We start from the raw sequence: 22,776 nt of genomic DNA on the forward strand, positions 1-22,776 counted from the left end.
ATTAATGATTTTGAACTCTTTTTTTTAACAACCCACTATTCTAATTTGTAAAGGTGTCCATAGAGTGTAATGTTTGATTATCATTTTAGCTATTTTTTATTATTTTATTCATCACTTATCAATAACATTAGCATCAAATGATTAATAACAACAATTGAAATAAATAAATCCCTAATTTTCTCAATTTTTTTTTAAATTTAAGTTGCAATTATATTTTTAAGACAAATAAAGATTTCTTAAAAAAAAAAAGACAAATAAAGATTGGATAATTATTTTTGCGATAAAAGTTTAGATTATATGAAATTTATTACAAACCATAACGCATATACTAGCTACTTTTATTTATTTATTTATTTATTTTTGAAGGGTAATGCGAACTTTATTAATTATACTTTTATTTATTTAATTTGAAAATAAAATATATTTAGGGAGTCTTCCAAAATCCAACTCATTGCCTTATATGTGGCCAAATCTGAGGTTGAGTTCAGACCAACTCACATCCATAACGCCACCTACAAATAAGACAACTTCCATCAATTTCAATTCACGCGCTTTAATAAGCGCGTTCTGTTTACGTTTCCATAATTATAGGTGTTCTAATTATGGGACTTAATACATTATTTGCCCCTCAACTTGTCTAAAAAGTTTAATGTGTCTCCTGAACTTTCAAAGTGTCTCGATAATTCCATCAATTTATATAAAATATTCTATTAGCCTCTTAAACTTATAAAAAATGTAATCAATTGATCATTTAGTTGCAAAAAAGTAAATTAGATATGGAAGACACAAATGTTATTACATAATTCAAAAATAAATTAAAAAAGGAGGTTATTACTTGCCCAACTATAAAACGTGTCTTCTCTAATATTAGAACCGCATACTTCGATCTTGATCGTTTTACTTTTTTTTTAAGACGCGTGTAATACATCTTCCGCATTTAACTTATTTTTTTTCTTCAGCTGAATGGTCAATTGATTACATTTTACATAAGTTCAGAGGGCTAACTGAATATTTTATGCAAGTTGAAGGAGCTATCGGAACGCTTTAAAAGTTCAGAGGGTCAAACAAACTTTTTGAACAAGTTTAGGAGGCAAATGGTGTATTAAATCTAATTATGGCTTAATACATTATAAAAAAAACCTTAATACATCACTACTCTCTGAACTTTGTTAGTGTCTCACTAGCTCTCTAAACTTACCTATTTCATATCACTAGCTCCTTAAATTTGTTAGTTCCCTAAACTTTACAAGTGTCTCACCAGCTCTCTAAAATTGCTTATTTCGTAAAAACTGAGTACAAAAACTTATTAAACTTAAATTCTAAAAATACATCTTCATCTATCGAGATGTAGTTTTTTTTCTTCTGCTATACCTTTCAGCCTATTATAAGAGTTAGTGTTGCAGGTTTGAGAGATCGAATGGATGAGAATCGAGAGTTAGTATTATGGTTTTTATATTTAGTTGTTACGGAATAAACATGTTTAGGGAGCTGGTGAGACACTTGCAAAGTTTGGGAGCTAATATATTTTTATAGACAAGTTTAGAGAACTGATGATACTAAATAAGTAAGTTTAGGGAGCTGACAAGATACTAACAAAGTTCAGAAGTCAATCTATAATATACACAAGTTTTGTGTAATTTTAAATATTTGTGTTTTTTCAAATTACATTATTATTTTAATGATATAATATTTATTTGGCTGTCCAAACTAAAACTTTAACGTTAATTAAGACTTTAAACTATTAAAATCATGAATCAGGTTCCTGAACTAAGTAAAACCATCAATTGAGTTTTCATTGTAAGTAAAAATCATCAATTGAACCTCATTGAAAATCATTATATTGAAATTGACCATCAATTCTTATTTTCTAAACCTATTTTGGATCAACACATAAATCATTATATTTTATGTCAAATCGTCACAATTTATGATTTTAAAATAAAATAAAAATGTAATTAATAATATATACTTAATTTATAGATCTAATTAATAACTTTAATACTTTAAGATTCTAATTAATTTTTAGTTTGGAACAAGATGAGTGTTAGATTCTGTTTTTTTATTGAAATTAAATAAATTGAATTGAACGTTATTAAACTGTAATAATAATAATAATAATAATAATAATAATAATAATAATAATAATACTGATGTGACGTAGATTTATACCTGTTTTAATTAATTGCCCTTGACTGATGAAACCAAACTTTTCTTTTTTTTCCTTGAGAATGAAACCAAACTTAATTGTTACATAATTGAAAACTTTGCTTTTTATAATCATTATATATCGCGATAAATTCAATTAACGAGAAACTCAGAAAGGAAACTAAACGAAAGCGACACTACCAACAGAGGGGGGACCGACTGGACGTGTGTACCGAATATTCACTAAATTTTAATTTGTGGTTTCGAATCCGCTTCACCATCTCTCATAACTTATCACTTTCACCACCGATAAGCACAAGAGCATCTCCTATAAGTAGACTAGATTATCGATAAGTAAACTTACTTATCACTGATAGGTCAGTATAGAAATGAAAGACCCCTGTACAACGCATCGAAGATAGCGAGAAGTCTCTCTCTTATTTATCTTCTCTCTTTCTTCAAAGCAGCCTTTCAAACCCTAGAACAAGTCATCGAATTCCGAGCTGAGTTTACGCCAGGAAGCTCACCTGTTTTGATGAATTCAGCTCAGATTCACGATTGAGCTGCTGTAATTTATGAGTGGATTAAGTTTTGTGTGTTTGAGTTGAGCGCTCTTGGGGTTTTGGATTTGAAGCTTTGTCCTGTTTTTTCGCTTTACTGATTTGGTTTGTGGATCGGTTTAGGGAGCTCAGAAATGTCGTCCTTGAGCAGAGAATTGGTTTTTCTGATACTTCAGTTCCTTGAAGAAGAAAAATTCAAGGAGTCTGTGCATAAGTAAGACTTCCTTCTTTTTTCCCCCTATGCTCTGCCTATTTGTATGTACATAGTGAAGTTTTTGCATCTATATGTATATGTATGATTTTCAAGGTGTTGTGAGAGGTTGAATATTGAGCCAGAGATTTGTTTGTTTTTCTAACGAAAGATGTTTGAGATACAAACTCCGGTTTGGGGATGTGTATGAGACGTGAAGGACAGTTAATATGATCACGGAGAGAAATTTTGCGAGATTTGAAAGACTTGAGCCTTTTGAGTTTGCTAAATGATTTCCTCAAATGTATACATGTTTGCATCTTAAACTATCTTGAAGATAGTTGCATTAGGAGTATTGTAATGATGAGGCTTTTGTTAATTGAGATTGTCTAATCAAAATGCTGTGATTTAGAGTCTTAAATTGGATTTATTTATCATGCTAAAATGGAAAGAATGCTAGGAGGTAAAAATTGCAGTGTTCTGTTTGTAAGTTCAAAATATTCATAGATTCATTTTAAGTAAGATGCTTCTTAATATGTGTTATAACGGCAACAAAGGGTAAAATCCAAGTCGGGATGAAGACCGAACTGTGGCGGAGATATCCTTCCTTTCTATTTATAATAAGTGAAATGGTTGAATTATGTTCGCTGAGTTGAAAGTTTGTGGTTTTCCGGTTTAGTTATTTGAATTTGGAAGTCTAAGATGCATAGTTTTGCATGCCATATTAAGCCGAATGGTTTATTTAGGAAGTAATTGATTAGATATATTTTAAATGATTGTTTCTTGTTTCCACAGGCTTGAGAAGGAATCTGGTTTTTTCTTCAACATGAAGTACTTTGAGGAGAAAGTTCAGGCTGGAGAATGGGATGAAGTTGAAAAATATTTAGCTGGATATACCAAAGTTGATGATAACAGATATTCCATGAAGATATTTTTTGAAATTAGGAAGCAGAAGTATCTTGAAGCACTTGACCGGTACGTTAAACCTGGCTTATTTCTTAAAGTGTTTTGTCGTTTTCGGAAAATAAATACGTTTTTATCTTTGGTCTATTTATTGCAGGCAAGACAAAGCGAAGGCTGTCGATATTCTAGTCAATGATTTGAAAATATTCTCAACATTTAATGAGGAATTGTACAAAGAAATTACTCAGCTTTTAACTCTTACAAATTTCAGGTGATTTCCGTTCGGACTAGCTTGAGTTAATTAATTAGCCAATTGAAACATGATAAGTTGTTTTACCTTTTGATTTGTTTGGTTTCTAAAAGACGGATAGTAACAGAGAAGATTGAACTTTAAAATCACATATGTTGGATAGTGAAATGGAAACATGAACTTTTTACTGTTGGCATATTTTCTCATACAACTTGTGAAAATAAGTTGCGGTTTGCACTGGTTATATTATCATGGTCCATGGGGTTGCGTGCATCATTATTGGAGTTTATAGATAACAAATGTTGCACGGAAACAGAAACGGACACCAGGAAACTTTATTTTCTATAAAAAATTAGCCAGGAAACGGCAATGGAAACGGACAATGAATTAAAATACTTGCCTTTTCTCCTGGTTTTGATGACAGGGAAAATGAACAGCTTTCCAAATATGGTGATACTAAAACAGCTCGTGGTATAATGCTGATGGAGCTAAAAAAGCTCATTGAAGCAAATCCGCTTTTTCGTGAAAAGCTTGCCTTTCCTACTTTGAAGTCATCAAGATTGAGGACTCTAATTAATCAAAGGTAAACCCAACATGAGATAAATAAAGAATCATGTTTTTTCTTTTACTGTCTCTGTTTTTGCAATAAAACTATTAGAGTTAGACAAGCTTCAGTTACAGTCACGGCTAGTTCCTTTATGAAAAAGGAAACTTGTTATAGCTCCTATCAGCCATTTAATCTTTCTTGGACACTTTTCTATACTTTGCACGGGTTATTACTAGCAGTTTTTGGCCTTGCAGTTTAAATTGGCAGCACCAGCTATGCAAGAACCCAAGGCCGAATCCAGATATTAAGACTTTATTCACAGATCATACATGTACCCCTCCAAATGGTCCTCTTGCTCCTGCACCTGTCAATCTTCCAGTAGCTGCTTTGACAAAGCCTTCTGCTTATACAACTCTTGGGGCGCATGGTGTATGATATCTTGATTTTTTTTATGCAGCTAAACTCTAATGTTTTAGAACTTCAATGATTGAATACTCATTTGCAATATTTGTATATAGCCCTTCCCGCCTGCTGCAGCAGCAGCTAATGCTAGTGCTTTAGCTGGTTGGATGGCAAATGCTTCTGCTTCATCTGTTCAAGCAGCTGTTGTCACTGCATCATCCATGCCGGTTCCACAAAATCAAGGTAGATTAGAATTCGGTTAGATGTGAATTTTACTTGTAAAGATACTGATAAATTGAAGCAATTTTTTGAAACTAATTTTTAGAACAGGATTTTGTTAGATATAAATATAATATTGTTTATGTGATAAATAATGAATGAAGAAGTTGAATTTTGCTCAACAAACTTTTTCACATCTCCAGTTTCAGTCTTGAAACGACCGAGAACACCACCATCAGCTCCAGGAATTGGTGATTATCAGAGTCCTGATCACGAGCAGCTAATGAAACGTCTGCGAACTGTTCAGTCTGTTGAGGAGGTAATCCTGAATTGTTTTTGTTCATTTTGTATAATTTCAGGACATCTATTTTTCCTTCTAAGATTTGGTTTCTTTATTTTGATTACTAAAGTTGGGAACACTCTTTGTACTTCACTTTCTAGGTCACTTATCCAACTTCTAGGCAGCAGCCATCTTGGTCTTTGGATGACCTTCCAAGAACAGTAGCTATAACCATGCATCAAGGCTCTGCTGTCACAAGCATGGATTTTCATCCTTCTCACCACTCGTTGCTTCTTGGTATAATGATGACCTTTTTACTTGCTCTGTCATTTTACCTTTTCAAGCTTTCATTTCTGATAAATCATGTCTCTTTCACAGTTGGTTCTGCTAATGGTGAAGTTACTCTATGGGATCTTACTCAAGGGGAACGGTTGGTTTCAAAACCATTCAAGATTTGGGATATGTCAGTCTGTTCGTTGCAATTTCAGGTAAATTTTATCATATAAGATATTGTACCTTAAACTCCTGCTGCTGAAACTGGAACTGCTACAAGGGCTGAACACTGTCCTTCCAACCGCACTTGATTACAAAGACCTCTTTACTTTCTGGGCACTCTGCTTTTTCATAATACTCATTTCTAAATGCCTATTAATAGTAGATGAAAGCTTTCAGATAAATTCTTGTTATGCTGTAAAAGTTTGTTTGGGTTCCTTCGGGTACTGTTATCGTTGAAGCAATAATTGTTTCTGACGTCTCAAATCTGGGAGTTCCTTGTAGGCATCCTTCACGAAAGATACACAGATTTCCGCCAACCGTGTTACCTGGAGTCCTGATGGGAGTCTTGTGGGTATGTGCCTTTTAACAAATATTGAGCAATTGAAGTTGTCCTTTTATTAACCCATCGGTTTTGTTGTAACAGGGGCTGCATTTAATAAGCATTTGATTCACTTGTATGCTTATGTCTCAAATGATTTACGACAGCAGTTGGAGGTGAGATCGATACTCACTGATCCTGCGAGACAAAATGTAGCTGTATTATTTACTTGTCTGCATTTTCTTTTATTACAGATTGATGCCCATGCTGGAGGTGTTAATGACTTGGCTTTTGCTCACCCAAACAAACAGCTATGTGTGGTAACCTGTGGAGATGATAAGCTAATTAAGGTGAGATATTTATTTGAATGAGAGAATTGATTGAATAATAGTTTAATTGATATCTAATGCAAGTTGTGAAACAGGTGTGGGATTTAGGGGGAAGGAAACTGTTTCATTTTGAAGGTCACGAGGCCCCTGTTTATTCTATATGTCCTCACCACAAAGAGAGTATTCAGGTACCCATATTATAAAAGGGCTTGTCATTTGTCATGTTCTTTTTGTTTCATTGTCTAGGAAGTAACTATGTTAAAAAAAAGTATTTACATACTGGTGCTTGATATTTTGGTGCTAGTGAACTGGAGGTTCATTATTTAAGAACACATAAATGTTTACAGGCTGTTTAAAAATTCGGACACAGGATAGCTTTATGCCTTCTGTGATTTTTCGTAACTGTCCAAGGTCTGGCGTACATGATCTTCACCCAAAAGGAAAAATTCTTTGTTCTGAAATTTGTAAAAAAGACAAAAGAAGATATGCTTACTTACCTTATTGTTGGACCTCTTGCATTAATTGCGAACCTGATTGGTTACTTTTTGAGTTTGCCATATTTCAACTTTTAAAATACAACTTAAAATTTTGCTTTAGCGCTAATTAGTCCCAATCTGTCATAAGTTGTTATCAATTAAATGGTCCTTTGCAAAAAATTTAGCTGAAATTAATGGTTTCAGTTGTGATTTTGCAGTTCATATTCTCAACTGCTATTGATGGAAAAATAAAAGCCTGGCTATATGATAATTTGGGATCTAGAGTTGACTATGATGCTCCGGGCCGATGGTGTACTACAATGCTCTACAGTGCCGATGGTAGTAGGTAAGATGATTCAATTGAAAAAATTGGGCCATTTGCTCAGTTTCTCCTTGTCCCTTTTTTCTGCGTAGTCTTACCTTCTCTAATATTGTATTGTCCATTTCTTTAAATAAACTTATCATTTCTCCCTTCTGAAGATTATTCTCTTGCGGAACAAGTAAAGAGGGAGATTCTTACCTAGTTGAATGGAATGAAAGTGAAGGAGCAATAAAGAGGCATTATTCTGGGTTTAGAAAGAAAACATCAGCGGGTGTAGTGCAGTTTGACACCACACAAAACCACTTTTTGGCTGCTGGTGAAGACAGTCAGATAAAGTTTTGGGATATGGATAATAATAATGTACTTACAAGCACAGATGCAGATGGTGGACTTCCGGTTAGATATTTGCTTGATTATATATCTGTTTTTGGAATATGTGTATTCATTACATATTCAAATTAGTTGGTTAATCCTTTCAACTGCTTCAGAGTCTTCCTCGCCTGAGGTTCAATAAGGAAGGAAATCTACTTGCTGTTACAACTGCAGACAATGGGTTCAAGATACTTGCAACTGCTTCTGGCCTCAGATCATTGAGAACAGTAGAAACTCCTGCGTTTGAAGCATTGAGATCACCTATCGAATCTTCCTCTGTTAAGGTTATATTTTTTGTAGTTTACTTATTTAAACTTCTTTGAATCATATTTGTGTACTGAGATCTATACGAATGTCACTGTCTACGGATCAGGTTTCTGGTCCTCCTGGTGTTACAAATGTCGGTCCAGTCAGTTGCAAAGTGGAAAGAAGCTCTCCTGTCAGACCACCTCCAATTATTGTAAGCCAGCTACATATCTCTTACTATGGGATTTGGTTTTGTTTTTGTAAATAATGTATGGCATTAATTCAGTTCAAATTCATATGGAAGAAAAAAGGGTAATCGGCTAGAAGCTTTTTGTTTGTAGTTGAAGTGTCCAAGAAAAAAGAGTAATCTTTTTGTTGGAGAAAAACTGGCAGCCTGCATGCTAGAGAAAAAAGGATAATTTATCATGTGAAATGTGCTTAGTTTTGAAACATCTTTCCTATATTACATGTTGTCGGGTCGGAACATGCATACTGCAATTTGACTATATTCACAAACTTTGGCCATAGGCGTTCTGTTTATGATATTCACCTTGATTCTTAGGACATTGTTTTCTGTTTATTTCTTGAGAACCACTACTCTGGATTTCATTGTTAGTGAAGGATTTTCATTCAACTGTTCTTATCCTTTTGTTCAAGAATGGTGTTGATCCCTTAAGTAGAAGCATGGAAAAACCCAGAACTGCTGACGATGTAATGGAGAAAACAAAGCCATGGCAGTTGGCTGAAATTGTGGAGCCTGGTGATTGCCGATTAGTTGCCTTGCCTGACAGCACAGATACTTCCAGCAAGGTTTGTTAGGATACATTTTATGTTGAAATTTGCATGATCCTCTATCCAATGGTGCTTCAAGTATGTCGATTTTTACAGGTTGTTCGACTTCTATATACAAATTCTGGGGTTGGCATTTTGGCACTTGGGTCAAATGGTGTACAAAAACTCTGGAAGTGGTCACGAAATGAACAAAACCCAACTGGAAAGGTACTATCTTGATAAATATAGTTCATGTGATGTTAACATTTTTTCGTCCCCTATACATATTACACATTTTTTCTCTTGCTTGCTAGTGGTTAAAGTTCTTATCTTGTTAAATGTATCACTGAAGTTGTCGGTGTCTAAAGGCCACTGCCAGTGCCGTTCCACAGCATTGGCAACCACACAGTGGTCTTCTTATGGCTAATGATGTCTCAGGTGTTAACCTTGAAGAAGCAGTCCCATGCATAGCACTTTCTAAGAACGACTCATATGTGATGTCAGCTGCTGGAGGGAAGGTTTCGCTCTTTAACATGATGACATTCAAGGTATGTCATGGTAACAGTACCTTGTTTCAGAATTATGATAATAATAATGCTAACTATTAGTATTTATAGTACTTACGATGAATACTCGTTCTGCAGGTCATGACAACATTCATGTCTCCTCCTCCTGCTTCAACATTCCTTGCATTCCATCCTCTGGATAATAACATCATAGCCATTGGAATGGAAGATTCAACTATCCACATCTACAATGTTAGAGTCGATGAGGTGTGTTGCTTACTGAATTGGATATTTAAATTCCACTCTCTACGCGACTTGTCCCTTTTACAGAGCTTGATTTAGTGCCTCTGCTTTGATTTTCTAGGTGAAATCAAGACTGAAGGGTCACCAGAAGAGAATATCGGGTTTAGCTTTTTCTACCAACCTTAATATCCTTGTTTCTTCGGGTGCTGATGCTCAAGTAAGTGGGACAAATAATGCTGTTCTTCAACCCCACTACCATTTTTCATTAGCTCTCCTTGTATTTTGCATTAGTAAGAATTAACAACCCTATGCTCACCGATAATAACTTGTCGGCTTTCATGTAACATGCATATGACAAGCCAATCCAACATGAGACATGTCTACGATGTTTAAGTGACGTTTCTTCATCATCTGTCAAACTTGTAGCTTTCTTGGTTGCTTTCATTTGTAGATATATTTGTTTTCTAGGTTGGTCTGAGTCTATTTGTCATGTTCACTCGTATAAGATGTCTATGATTCGATACCTGTCCTGGATATTATGTGTGACAACGGTGTTACTATAGTCAAAGTTCTCTGTTTACTGCGGACGTCTTTTACGGCATATGCATCCATTAGTTTGTAAAACTTCAGTTTTTCATGACACTTATTAATGTGAGACACTAATTGCAGCTTTGTGTCTGGAGTATTGACACATGGGAGAAAAGGAAATCACTTACGATTCAGCTCCCAGCTGGGAAGGCACCTGTTGGCGACACCAGAGTACAGTTCCATTCTGATCACACTCGTTTATTGGTGGTTCACGAGACCCAGTTAGCAATATATGACGCCTCCAAGATGGAACGTGTCCGGCAGGTAGGAGGTTGATGTACATACATATTTGTCATTCTATTGCATTTACCAAAATCTAATTACGATTATCTTATTCGTTTCTCGATTTCAGTGGGTACCGCAAGATGCATTATCTGCACCCATTTCTTATGCAGCATACTCTTGCAACAGCCAATTAATTTATGCCACCTTTTGCGACGGTAATATCGGGGTGTTCGATGCCGATACCCTCAGACTAAGGTGTCGTATTGCTTCATCGGCATATTTACCCTCGAACGGGTACGTAATCTTCTGCCTTCTCCGAGCTTTTACCTCTACTTTTTTGCCACTATCTTCACACCCTCTATCCTCTACTTTGCAGAAATCAATCTGTTTACCCTGCTGTTGTTGCCGCACATCCGCACGACTGCAATCAATTAGCTATAGGTCTGACAGATGGATCTGTGAAAGTGATGGAACCCCCAGAATCAGAGAGAAAGTGGGGATCAAGTCCACCTGCGGATAACGGGATGCTAAACGGGAGGACGCCGTCATCATCTACTACAAGCAACCATGCACCGGATCAGTTACAGAGATGAGTTCCCTTATACTCTACACATTTCAGCTGCATCTCTTACTTTATAACCATAGAATGTAGGTTGTTAGTTAGATAATGTCCCTTATCAAAGGTAAGTCCGACATCAATCAATCATATGATATGTTCATTCTTCTTGTACACTAATGTCTAGTTAGCAGTAGAAATTTTCCTCGAGTGATATATATATATATGCTCTCTGCAACAGTTACTACTGTATTCATAATTTGTTTATTTTCCTTGCAATAAAAACTCAATTTGTGAATTTTTATTTCCTTATATTGGCATTAGGTCATCAATGAAAAATGGTTACTTGCTCATACATTATATGCATAGTTATTAAAGGCTCAAGAGGCACTAACGTAGATTGCTCGCGGCAAAATATGAATTGAGACGAAAGCTTTATAACGCCTTTTTGTGAAGATTCCGATCTGTCTAGTGATATTAAAGACAAAGATCGTTAGAAGTTGTCCAAGTTGTCAAGAAAGCGTTGAACGAGTAAGAAATTGATGTATTTCCATGGGTTGCCCACTGTCATATATTAATATGAAGTGTACCTTTAATTATCAGCTTGAGCTTTTAGTTCAATTGGTTCCATGACATGGTATCAGAGGCAGTGACCAAGTGGTTTAGACCTTCAACTACCAGCTTAAGTTTTAGTTCAATTGGTTCCATGACAACAACGCCCTCATTTGGAGTGCTAAGGCGCTCAGTCTAGTGCCTTGTGCTTTTGGAGCCTTATGTGCTTAGCTTGGAGCCTTATGTGCGCATTTAACAACTAATGATTGTATGCATTTATCCGTTCATGGAATCTATCTGCTCCGCAGTGCCTTCTTATTTCATTTTTTATTAATAATTTATGGCTTAATACATCATTTGCCACCTAAACTTGCCCAAAAAGCTTGATTGGTCTCTGAACTTTCAAAGTGTCCCGTTAGGCTGCTAGGCCCCTAAACTTGCATAAAATGTTCAGTTAGCTCCATGAACTTGCATAAAATGTAGTCAATTAATCACTCGGCTGTAAAAAAAAAAGTAAGTTAAATGCGGAATATTTGTTGTACGCATCTTAAAAAAGTAAAACGACCAAAGTCAAGGTATGCGATTCTAATATTAGAGAAGAAAAAGTTTTATAAGTGAACAAGTATTCAATTATAAAACTTTTTCTTCTCTGATATTAGAATGGGATAATTACTAATCTAACCCAATGAAGAACCCCACTTTACATATCTAACCCACCTTCCTTTCATTTTACCAAATTAGACAAATAAATCCATTTTGGACAAAACTACCCTTGTTCTCATATAACAACCATCTCCTCTTTCCCTTTCATTTACTTTCACATTCTCTCACAGGAAAATTCATCAACTCAACCCAAGATCTAAAGATATCCATACCCCATTCAAGTTCATCTAAGTATCATTCCCTCATTTTTCATACACATTACTAGAAATACACAGTTGGTTTTCGAATACATTTGCTTGAATCTTGACATTTTCCGATTCCGCCATTGTCTCCCGATGTGTCGCATTCGGTGGTCAAATGCGACACAGAGAATAAAATGCGACAAGGACTAACATATAGCTTGTCGCATTTATATCCATGTCGCATTTGCTGTCGCATTTGGCGGTCGCATTTGATGTACCATGTCGCATTTGGCAGTCGCATTTTGGTATAGCTTGTCGCATTTGAGTCGCATTTTGGTGTATCATGTCGCATTTGAGCATCATTTACATATGAATTGGCTTTATTATGTTTTGATCACGTGTCCATGTTACTAAATGTAGAAGTATGTTAACCAAAGAGAGGTGTACGTGTTTTTTATCTTGGAACGGACTGTGGACTACAGAAGGAAAAGTGATGACATACGTGGGTGGTAAAGCGAAGTTGTTGGTTTTGCCAATAGATATTGACTTGCAAAAGTTGAAAGAGAAAGTTTATGGTGCACTCCGCGTTGACTCAACCTCGTATGATCTCCAAATGTCCATGCAGGCGACATATGGGCCAAATAAACTGCGTGGTGGGATAGCAGATATTGATGACGATGGAGATGTCATGGGATTCATAGAGTACTGCCGAATGAATCCGACCGATTTGATTCCATTGTATGCTACTCTAAACATGCGAACAATACAAGCTTCAACATTGCAACCTAACAATGATGGACATGTTGGTCAAAGCAAATCAACGGAAGTAGTAAGTAATGATCCCACCATCGAACTGGATGCTCCTATACATGGTAAGGATGACAACGATTGTGGAAATGGTATCGATGATTATATGAATAATGATAATCACGATCATTATGATGAGCATTATGATAATGATTATTGTTACGATAATGGTGACAATGTGGAGAATGAAGATACCACTCAGAATGAAATTCCTGTTAAAAGTGTTCACGAAACAGTTAAGCAATCTAAATGCGTACAACGTATCCCATATGAGGATGGCGATGAAGATAGAATGAAAAGGATGACTGATCCATTTCGATGGTGTCCAAAGCCATGCGATGCGCCCGTGAATATGATTGCACCTAAACAATCAAACGGAGGTACTACTTTGAGGGTCAATGATATATTTTCAAACAAAGTTGAATTGCAAGATTCACTTGGAAAATATGCAATTGAAAATTCGTTTGAATGGAAGGTTTACAAATCAAACAAGTCTTTGTTTGAGGTGAAATGTAAGGATGTGGGCAAATGTAAATGGAGGGCTAGAGGGATCGTCATTCCAGGTTCCAATTTGTTCAGGCTTTCAAGAATAGATGGTATGGACATGCATGCTTGTGGGAGAGATCAGATATGTCCGCACCATAGGCAAGCGGGGAAACGTGTTGCAGGGATACTACTCCGAAGCAGGTTTGATTTGGAAAATCGGGTGCATCGATCAAAGGATATTGTTTTCGATTTTGAACGAGATTTTTCCGTTAATCTTTTTTATATGCAAGCTTGGAGAGCAAGACACTGGGCATTGGAAGCACAAAGTGGTTCGCTAGAGGAATCGTTCATGTTGTTGCCGGACTACTGTGAGATGTTGAAAAGTACAAATCCGGGTACCGTGACACATATCGAGACAGATGATGATGATCAATTTAGATTTTTCTTTATGGCTATGGGTGCATCTTTAAGAGGTTTTAAACTACATATTCGACCTGTCATTGTCGTTGATGGAACGTTTCTAAAAGGTAAATATCCCGGCATATTATACATTGCAGTTGGTATTGATGCGAACAAAATGATCTTTCCTGTTGCATTTGGAGTTGGACCGAAAGAAAGTAATGAATCATGGCTCTGGTTTTTCAACAAATTGAAAGAGTGTCTGAATGATGTTGAAGATCTAGCCATTATATCAGATCGGAACCAAAGCATTATACACGCAGTTAGTTTGGTTTTTCCTAATGCTGTTCACGGGGCGTGCGCACGTCATCTGCAACAAAATGTTAAGGCCAAATTTCGTGGAATTCGTAAGATAGATGAGGCGTTTTGGAAATGTGCAAAATCCTATCGGGTATCTGATTTTGAGGAATCCTTTGCAACACTTCGTTCCCTACATTCCGGTGCTGCCGAATATTTACTGCAAGCTGGAAAAGAGAAATGGTCCCGTGCATTCTTCTATGGTCGTCGATATAACATTATCACGACGAATGTGGCAGAATCATTCAACGCGTTAATGGTGGAGGCTAGACGTCTACCAATCACAATGTTGGTTGAGTTCATACGCATGACACTACAAAAATGGTTTTACGAGAGACGTACAGAAGCAGGTTATAAACGTGTATTCTATTTTATTTTATTTTATTTATACATACGTAATTATTTACAAGATTAATATGTTGCTGCAGGAGAACGTGTTGGCTATTTGGCAAGGAAGCCGGAAGAAAAGATGATAAAGCATGTAGGGGCAGCGATACGTTGTTCATATTTCCCTGTGGATAATCACACCTTTCAAATCGGTGATCGGGTTAAGGGGGGACTTGTTGATTTAAATGCAGGAACATGTACGTGTAGGAAATGGCAACTAGCCCAATTTCTATGTGAACACGTATGCAAAGTTGCTTCCAAACATAGGATGGATAACGCCTATAGGTGGGTACATCGCTACTACACCAACGAGTCAGTTAAGTTGGCATGGGGTGAGTCGATATATCCACTTGGTCATCAATCAGAATGGAAAGTGAACAAGAATCCTATGAAAGTGCTTCCTCCTAAGAAGGAGGGACGGTCTGCTGGTCGACCAAAAGGTCAAAAAAGAAGGCCATCTGTGGGTGAAGATGTAATTCGCACAAGGTGTAGCAGATGCGGAAGCATCGGTCATAATCGTTTGAATTGTCCATCCATGCTTCCAAACACTACTCGGCTTCCTAGTGTAATCTCAAGTTCAGCAAGTTGTTCTAACACTACCACCTCGAAGCATTTATGATCTAGTTGATTAATATCATTTGTCTTTAGCATGTGTTTGTATGATTCTATTGGGGACAAGCAAATTTATCTTGTGCAATACTTTAGCATGTGCTTGTATGATTCTATTTGGGGACAAGCAAATTTATCTTGTGCAATACTTTAGCTTGTGTAAATAATTCGTGTCGCATTTGTGCGTTGAATGCGCTCAAATGCGACTCAGCAAATTCATTGTGAATACTTCGCGTCGCATTTGAGCGCATTACATTCAAATGCGACAGGGTTTAGAAGAACCCTAGTCGCATTTGTGCGTTGAATGCGCTCAAATGCGACTCAGCAAATGGAACTATGTTTTCTCTTTTTAGATTCACTTGGATCATGTTGTAACAATTTTAAACATACACACATTAAATTCTCTAACAAAACTGACATATTCTATGTATAAGGCTTAAAATCATGTCGCATTCGTCTGTGAATGCGCTCAAATGCGACAATGTTTCATGGTGTATAATGTCACATTTGAGCGCATTTAGGTAATAAATGCGACAGATTAATGGAATGGCTCGTCGCATGTGTCGCATTTAGGTCTCGAATGCGACACTATGTTCGCCTATTATCTTTTGTCGCATTTGAACGCATTTAGGTAACAAATGCGACCATATCTACGTACAGTTAACATACGAGCACATTCGAGCGCATTCGAGCGCATTTAATCCATTAATGGCGGTAACAGGGAAGAAGATGATGCATGCTTACCTTATGCTTCGTCCGTCCTTCCTCTTCGCTTGCCGCCGTCGCCGTCGCCTTCCGTTTTCTCGCCATCGCGCGCAGAAGAAAGAAACCGGAGATGAAAATGTCGAGGTAGGAGATGAAAATAAAAATGAAAATGTAGAAGAACAACCCGGATTATATATAGTGATGAGTTCAAAACGTAAAATGCAGTTGAAACGAACTGAAAATGAAGAAGATGAACCACAATGAAGTTGAATGGGAAAGGTCAGGTGAGGAAGTGGAAGTGTAAGGAGCGGGAGGTAGGAGATGAACCTTCAAACTAAAATAAGGGTAGTTTTGTCCAAAATGGGTTTATTTGTCTAATTTGGTAAAATGAAAGGAAGGTGGATTAGATATGTAAAGTGGGGTTCTTCATTGGGTTAGATTAGTAATTATCTCTATTAGAATCGCATACATTGACCTTGGTCGTTTTACTTTTTTTTAAATGCGTGCAATACATCTTCCGCATTTAACTTACTTTTTTACAACCGAGTGATTAATTGATTACATTTTACTCAAGTTTAGAGAGCTAACTGAACATTTTATGCAAGTTTAAAAGACTATCAAGATACTTTGAAAGTTCATGAGGCCAACCAAGCTTTTAGGACAAGTTCAGAGGGCAAATGATGTATTAAGCTATAATTTATTATTAAGAAATCTATGTTATAATTAATAATTTTAATGACAGATTAATAAATAAAGAGTGAAAGTGAGTATTATTGGAGATTATATATATTATTCGGGTAAATTACATCCATGGGCACTGAACTTTACTCATTTTAACATTGTGGCCATTGAACTTCAATTCTTAACGGTATGGCCACTGAACTTTATTCTTTTTAACACCCCTAGTAATTGAACTTTAACTAATTCCTCAAAATGACCGGTAACGACCTCAAAATTGAAAATATTTAAGTATTAAAGTTGTTCAAAAACGATATTTTTCATGGAACCGTGTTTTTTATTTTCCAAAATCATTTTTTTTTGTAACGCTCTCTCTACAAATTCTCTCTCCCCTCCTACCCAAAAAACACCTAAATGACCTCAAAACGAAAATTTTCAAAAATTAAAGTTTCTTAGAAGATCATTAACTCTTCGAATTTTTTATTTTGATGTCGTCAACGGTCGTTTTGAGACGTTGAGTGGCCACTGGTGTTAAAAAGTGTAATATCCAATGGCCATATTGTTAAGAATTGAACTTCAGTGGCTACAATATTAAATGAGTAAAGTTCAGTGGCCATGGGTGTAATTTACCCTGTATTATTCACTCTTAAATCACTAAAAGCGGGAATATTCACATGGATCTTAATGATCAAGTAAATTTGGTCATTTCCCGTTAGATCCAGGCTTATTAAATCTAAGCCGCATGATGTTTTGAATCTCCATCTTAGAGATGAATGACCAAATACTGCACGATAATTAAGGTTCATGTGATCAAAACCGAAAATTAAAAGTCTGTTCCATGTTCTAATATGTTTAGAAATCACAGTTCTTGATTGAGCTCTACACACTAGAATTCCTACTTGTCTCCCTATCTCTACAATTCAGCCGACATTGTTACTGCTAGTGTTCTTATTCTTGGTTATACTGTTGGATTTGGTTTCAATGAATAGTTTTTTTGTGTGGAGAAAACTTGAAAAAGATAACATCTTTAGGTTTTATCTGCTTTGTACCCTTTTCCGTTGATGATCGGTAGAATCATTTTTTCTGATGAAGATACTGAAAGAAAAACCATCCTAAGATTCCGATTTCTTCTTCGGCTGTTTCACTCTGCTATGGTGATTAGAGTTTTGCATTGTAAGAAAATGAAAATTGAGTTTCGGGGGAAAATGGAAACCAATATAAAAAGCAAACGCTAATTACGAAGAGTTTTTGAGTTTTGGTGCAACCAAAGTGGAGAAGAAACTGAAATAGAAGAAATGAAATGGAAATATGGAGTTTTAAAAAGAAAACGTGGGTTGAGGAGTTTCGGAATTTGTAAAGCTTTTTGTGTGCGTTAGGACTCGAATTTAAAATCTACTTTAAGCGACTTGATGTCTTTAGCCATTCAAGGTAACTCCAATATATAGAATAACACTATTTGATCTTCATCGTTTGTGAAATGAGACTAATTTAGCCTTGAGCAGTGTAACTTGAGAAGATCTATAACTTATAATGTGTAAGAAATTATAAAAAAATTGAATAAATCTAGCTTAGAATGTTTAAGAAATTAAACGAAATATGAACATGTTGATATTTCATTTAATTTCTTAAACATTACAAGCTATAGAGTATATGAACATGTTGATATTTCATTCAATTTCTTAACATTACAAGCTATAGAGTATTTAGGTTTTAAAATATTAAAAATAAAATAAGATGAACTTTACAAGGCTTGCCTTCATTTCTCGTCTCAATCGTAAATTCTCTCTCTTATCAGTTTTAAATAGGCCTAACACAAATACCCGCTGAACTGAACTTGTCCAAATGTTGCAACTGCCCCCTCCAACTTTCAATTGTAATAATTTACCCCTCAAACTTGTCCAATTGTAACAACTTATCCCTTAAACTTGTCCAATTGTAAAACACAACCCCAAATTGCTGACATGGACTGCAATTGAAGAAACACGTGAAATACAAAATCTGCAATGCTCGTGGAGTATGATAATCAGATTTTTGGCGTGATACGAATCCGAGAAAACTTTTTTACGGTTGCTTCAAATACGGGGTAAAAAAATTCCCAATTTGGGGGGGCAGTTGCAACATTTGGACAAGTTCAGGGGGGTTATTTGTGTATTAGACCTTTTAAATATTACAAGCACTCTAGTCAGAATTCTAGCCGAGGAAGTGAGCTCTCCCTTTTCATTATATAGCCCAGAAAGATTCCTCACAATTTACTCAGAGTTACTGCATTACTACTCTAAATTTTACACCACTGTAATTTGTTGTTCTTACCAAAGGTTAACTAGTTTAGATATTTTTTTTTAAATTTCAATTTCATGTATAACCCAACATATTTAGGGGGCATTTGGTTCGCACAGAGGTAACAGAATGAAATCAAGAAAGAGAAACAAGGAGAATGGAATGACCCTACATTCTTTTGTCTTTTTTGTTTCAGTTCTACAAAGGGAATGATATAACTCATGAAAGTCAATTTATTCAACCATTAAAATCAAAAGACGATAAAACTGAAATAAAATAAATCAAAGAAAATACATAAACATTCTATTTAAAAAGAAAATAATTATTTTAAAATAATTAAAAATAAATACTAAAACTGAATAATATGATAAAAGAAAAATACTTGTCAAAATTATTTTAGGACAAAAAAGTGAGATTAGTCTGGGTATAAAAGATATAAATAAATAAATATAAGGATCAAAATAAAAATAAAAAAATAAATAAATATATAGACCAAAATAAATATAAGGACCAAAATAAATCTAACATTAAGAAGCTAGACCAATTTAAACATTTTTAAGAAATATAATTATTTTGTTCATATATTTGGATTTTATTTTCTCTAACACGTAGTGAATGTTTTTCATTCTTATATGTATTTTTAATCCATTATTGAATTGAAATAACATAATTATAATAATAGAAAATTTGGTTAATAACATCTGAAAATGATTCAATTTGTGAATTAAATCTTTAATTAGATTCAGTGCAATGTTAGAAGTACAAATAATGAAACCAAAGTGTATAGAATTCATGGATCCATAAATATTTTTGAGATAAAAAAAAGCTCACTAAGTCACAAGATATTATCAATTGGCATCATGATGACAGATAATGTATCTCCTTCAAAACCCGCATCACCAATTCGATCGTTAGTTTTTCTTTTTCTTCTTGGATCGGGTAACTGCAGCTTGAGTCATCAGCAATTGGACATCCTTTGTTTTATCTTCTTGAGCCGTAGTAGCTGAAGTCTCAAGTTTGGAGATCACATGTCTAAGATCGTGAGCCTTAAACTGCGCTTACTCGGTCCAAGAAAAAGAAGAACAAGGATAAAAAAAGAAGCGCATAAAACAAAGGACAAGAAGAAGAAGGACAAGGACACGAAGAAGAACAAGAAGATCCTGTCCTTGTTCTTCTTCTTCTTGGACCGGGTAAGCGCAGTTTAAGGCTCACGATCTTAGCCATGTGATCTCCAAACCTGAGACTTCAGCTGCTACGGCTCAAGAAGATAAAACAAAGGATGTCTAATTGGTGATGACTCAAGCTGCAGTTACCTGGTCCAAGAAGAAAAAGAAGAAAAACTACTGATCGAATTGGTGATGAGGGTTTTGAAGGAGATACACTATCTGCCATCACGAAACTTACCAATTGATAGTATCTTGTGATTTAATGAACTTTTTTTTTTATCTCAAAAATATTTGTGGATCCATGAATTCTATACACTTTGGTTTCATTATTTGTACCTCTAACATTGCACTGAATCTAATTAAAGAATTAATTCCCAAATTGAGTCATTTTAGATGTTATTAACCAAATTTTCTATTATTATAATTATGCTATTTCCACTCAATAATGGTTCAAAAATACATATAAAAATGAAAAACATTCCCAACATGTTAGAGAAAATAAATTAAAATAAAATCCAAATATATGAACAAAATAATTATATTTCTTAACAATTTCCCTATAAAAGACCAATTTAAAAATTAGCAGGGTGTTTGATATTCTATTGGGATGAAGATAAGGATAAGGGTTATGATAGAGATAAGGATAAATAGTTGAGATAAGGATAAAAATATGATAGTCGAGAATTATTATTCAATGTTTGGTACGTGAGATAGGGATAAAATAATACATTTTACTATTTTAACTAGGGGTGTGCATCGGTACAAAACCGAACCAAAAAAACCGTATACCAAAATGATCAAAATAATTCACACCGATACTGAACCGAATAATAGGTAAAACCGAATTAAAACCGAACCAAAAAAATCGTATACCAAAATGATCAAAACAATTCACACCGATACTGAACCGAATAATAGGTAAAGCCGAATTAAAACCGAACCGAAATATGCAGTTCGGTTCGGTTTAAACCGAACAAACCGAATTAAGTTAAAAATAACAAATAACAAATAAAAATCACTATATGTTCTCATTAAATTTACCTCAACAACAATAAAAATTGAAATGTTTCCAAAATGTATCTATATTGGGTCATTATCTCAATAATAATAAAAGAAAATTAAATTTATATAATTAAATATATGTGTGTATATGTTGGTTTGTTTTCTTTCCTGTTTCTACCAAAAAAAAAAATATATGTGTGTATATATATATATATATATAAATGTAAAATATGTGTAATTCGGTGCGGTTCGGTTTTTTTAGATTTTCTGTCAAACCGAACCGAATACAATACACTTAAAATTAAAACCGATGCCGAACCGAATTGTTAAAAAAACCGAAAACCGAATTCACTCGATTCGATTCGGTATGCGATTTAAACCGAACCGATGCACACCCTAATTTTAACTTTATTTAAACTACATTACGTTAATTTGAGGGATAATATGAACTTTTCTATCCTATTAAAATCGCAGGAGTTTATCCCACCTCCTCTTAGGTATAGGATTTGAGGGATAATATCCCTCTCTTGTCTTCTTAACCTATCTCTAAAACAAACATGGAATAACTCATCTCAGTTTTTTTATCCCTATCTCCGTATCGTTATCTCCTCTAACAAACACCCTGTAAAAGAAATTAGAATGAGGAGTTTTCAAGTTTTGAAGAAACTGAAAATTGAAATAGAAGAAATTAGAATGGGAACATTGTCTTTTATAGGGAAAATTGAAGAGTTTCTTGTTTTATTGGGATTCGGATTTTGAGTTCCCATTTTACCCTCACGTTAAAATGGTAAATTGAAGAGTTTCTTGTTTTATTGGGATTCGGATTTTGGGTTCCCATTTTACCCTCACGTTAAAATGGTATTTGAAAATTAGTGGTTGAATGGGTAATGGAATGGAAGGTAATTAAATTAGTCAAATGAAGGAAAGTATTGTAATTATGGAAAATGCAATATATGTTACAAAATATAAATTTTGGATTATTTTTTTGTGGGGATTTTCCCATCTTATGGGATAAATTATGGGAATTTCCAAATCAATTTATTTTTTAAAAAGGAATTTTTTCAAAATGAATTAAATATCACTAAATGCCAAATTCAGATATACAATTTTTGCTCTGTTTGGCAATAGATGTTAGCTAATTACCTTTTTTATTAGCTGATTTGACTAGCTGATCGTGTAAACTTGTTAGGTAAAACTTAACTGATTGCTAATAGCTGTTTGTGTAAAATAACATATAAGGACATGATAAACTCTTTATTTGAAATTAATTGGTAGTAATTAGGGATAAAAATGTCTTTCAAAAAGAGATTAAGCAATAAGCTAATTGAAAAAACTCATAAAATGACCTTTTTCAAAATTAGCTTTTTGGATCCAATAAACTCTTTTAAACTTATATTCATCAAACATCACTATTAGAAGTTTGACTAATCAAAACCTCTAAAATAGCCAAAATTTCTAATTTTAACATCAAAAAAACTCTTTATCAAACAGTGTCTTTATAAATAAATGGAACTCTTTCTTTTTTTTTAATTGAAATACGGACCTACCTCAACGGACATCCC

General features: G+C 34.8%; 2 protein-coding genes across 2 annotated transcripts; both read left to right on the forward strand.

Moving 5' to 3' along the window:
* Positions 1–2,560: 2,560 nt before the first annotated feature.
* On the forward strand, positions 2,561–11,242 carry LOC136206543 (topless-related protein 3-like). Its single transcript, XM_065997635.1, has 25 exons — positions 2,561–2,919; positions 3,691–3,870; positions 3,956–4,069; positions 4,473–4,631; positions 4,850–5,024; positions 5,114–5,240; positions 5,420–5,535; positions 5,658–5,793; positions 5,875–5,984; positions 6,274–6,343; positions 6,416–6,486; positions 6,565–6,660; positions 6,735–6,827; positions 7,334–7,461; positions 7,596–7,833; positions 7,926–8,093; positions 8,183–8,269; positions 8,713–8,865; positions 8,944–9,054; positions 9,195–9,374; positions 9,471–9,599; positions 9,697–9,792; positions 10,245–10,427; positions 10,516–10,682; positions 10,765–11,242. The coding sequence occupies exons 1-25, from the start codon at positions 2,840–2,842 to the stop codon at positions 10,979–10,981; spliced, it is 3,384 nt and encodes a 1,127-aa protein (XP_065853707.1). The 5' UTR covers positions 2,561–2,839; the 3' UTR covers positions 10,982–11,242.
* Positions 11,243–11,388: 146 nt separating this feature from the next.
* LOC136206544 (uncharacterized) lies at positions 11,389–15,501 on the forward strand. Its single transcript, XM_065997636.1, has 2 exons — positions 11,389–14,740; positions 14,819–15,501. Exons 1-2 carry the CDS (start codon positions 12,766–12,768, stop codon positions 15,394–15,396), a joined length of 2,553 nt encoding a protein of 850 aa, XP_065853708.1. The 5' UTR covers positions 11,389–12,765; the 3' UTR covers positions 15,397–15,501.
* The last annotated feature ends 7,275 nt before the right edge of the window (positions 15,502–22,776 follow it).

This window comes from Euphorbia lathyris, chromosome 9 (assembly GCF_963576675.1).
Source record: "Euphorbia lathyris chromosome 9, ddEupLath1.1, whole genome shotgun sequence".
In the NCBI taxonomy this organism is placed as follows: domain Eukaryota; kingdom Viridiplantae; phylum Streptophyta; class Magnoliopsida; order Malpighiales; family Euphorbiaceae; genus Euphorbia; species Euphorbia lathyris.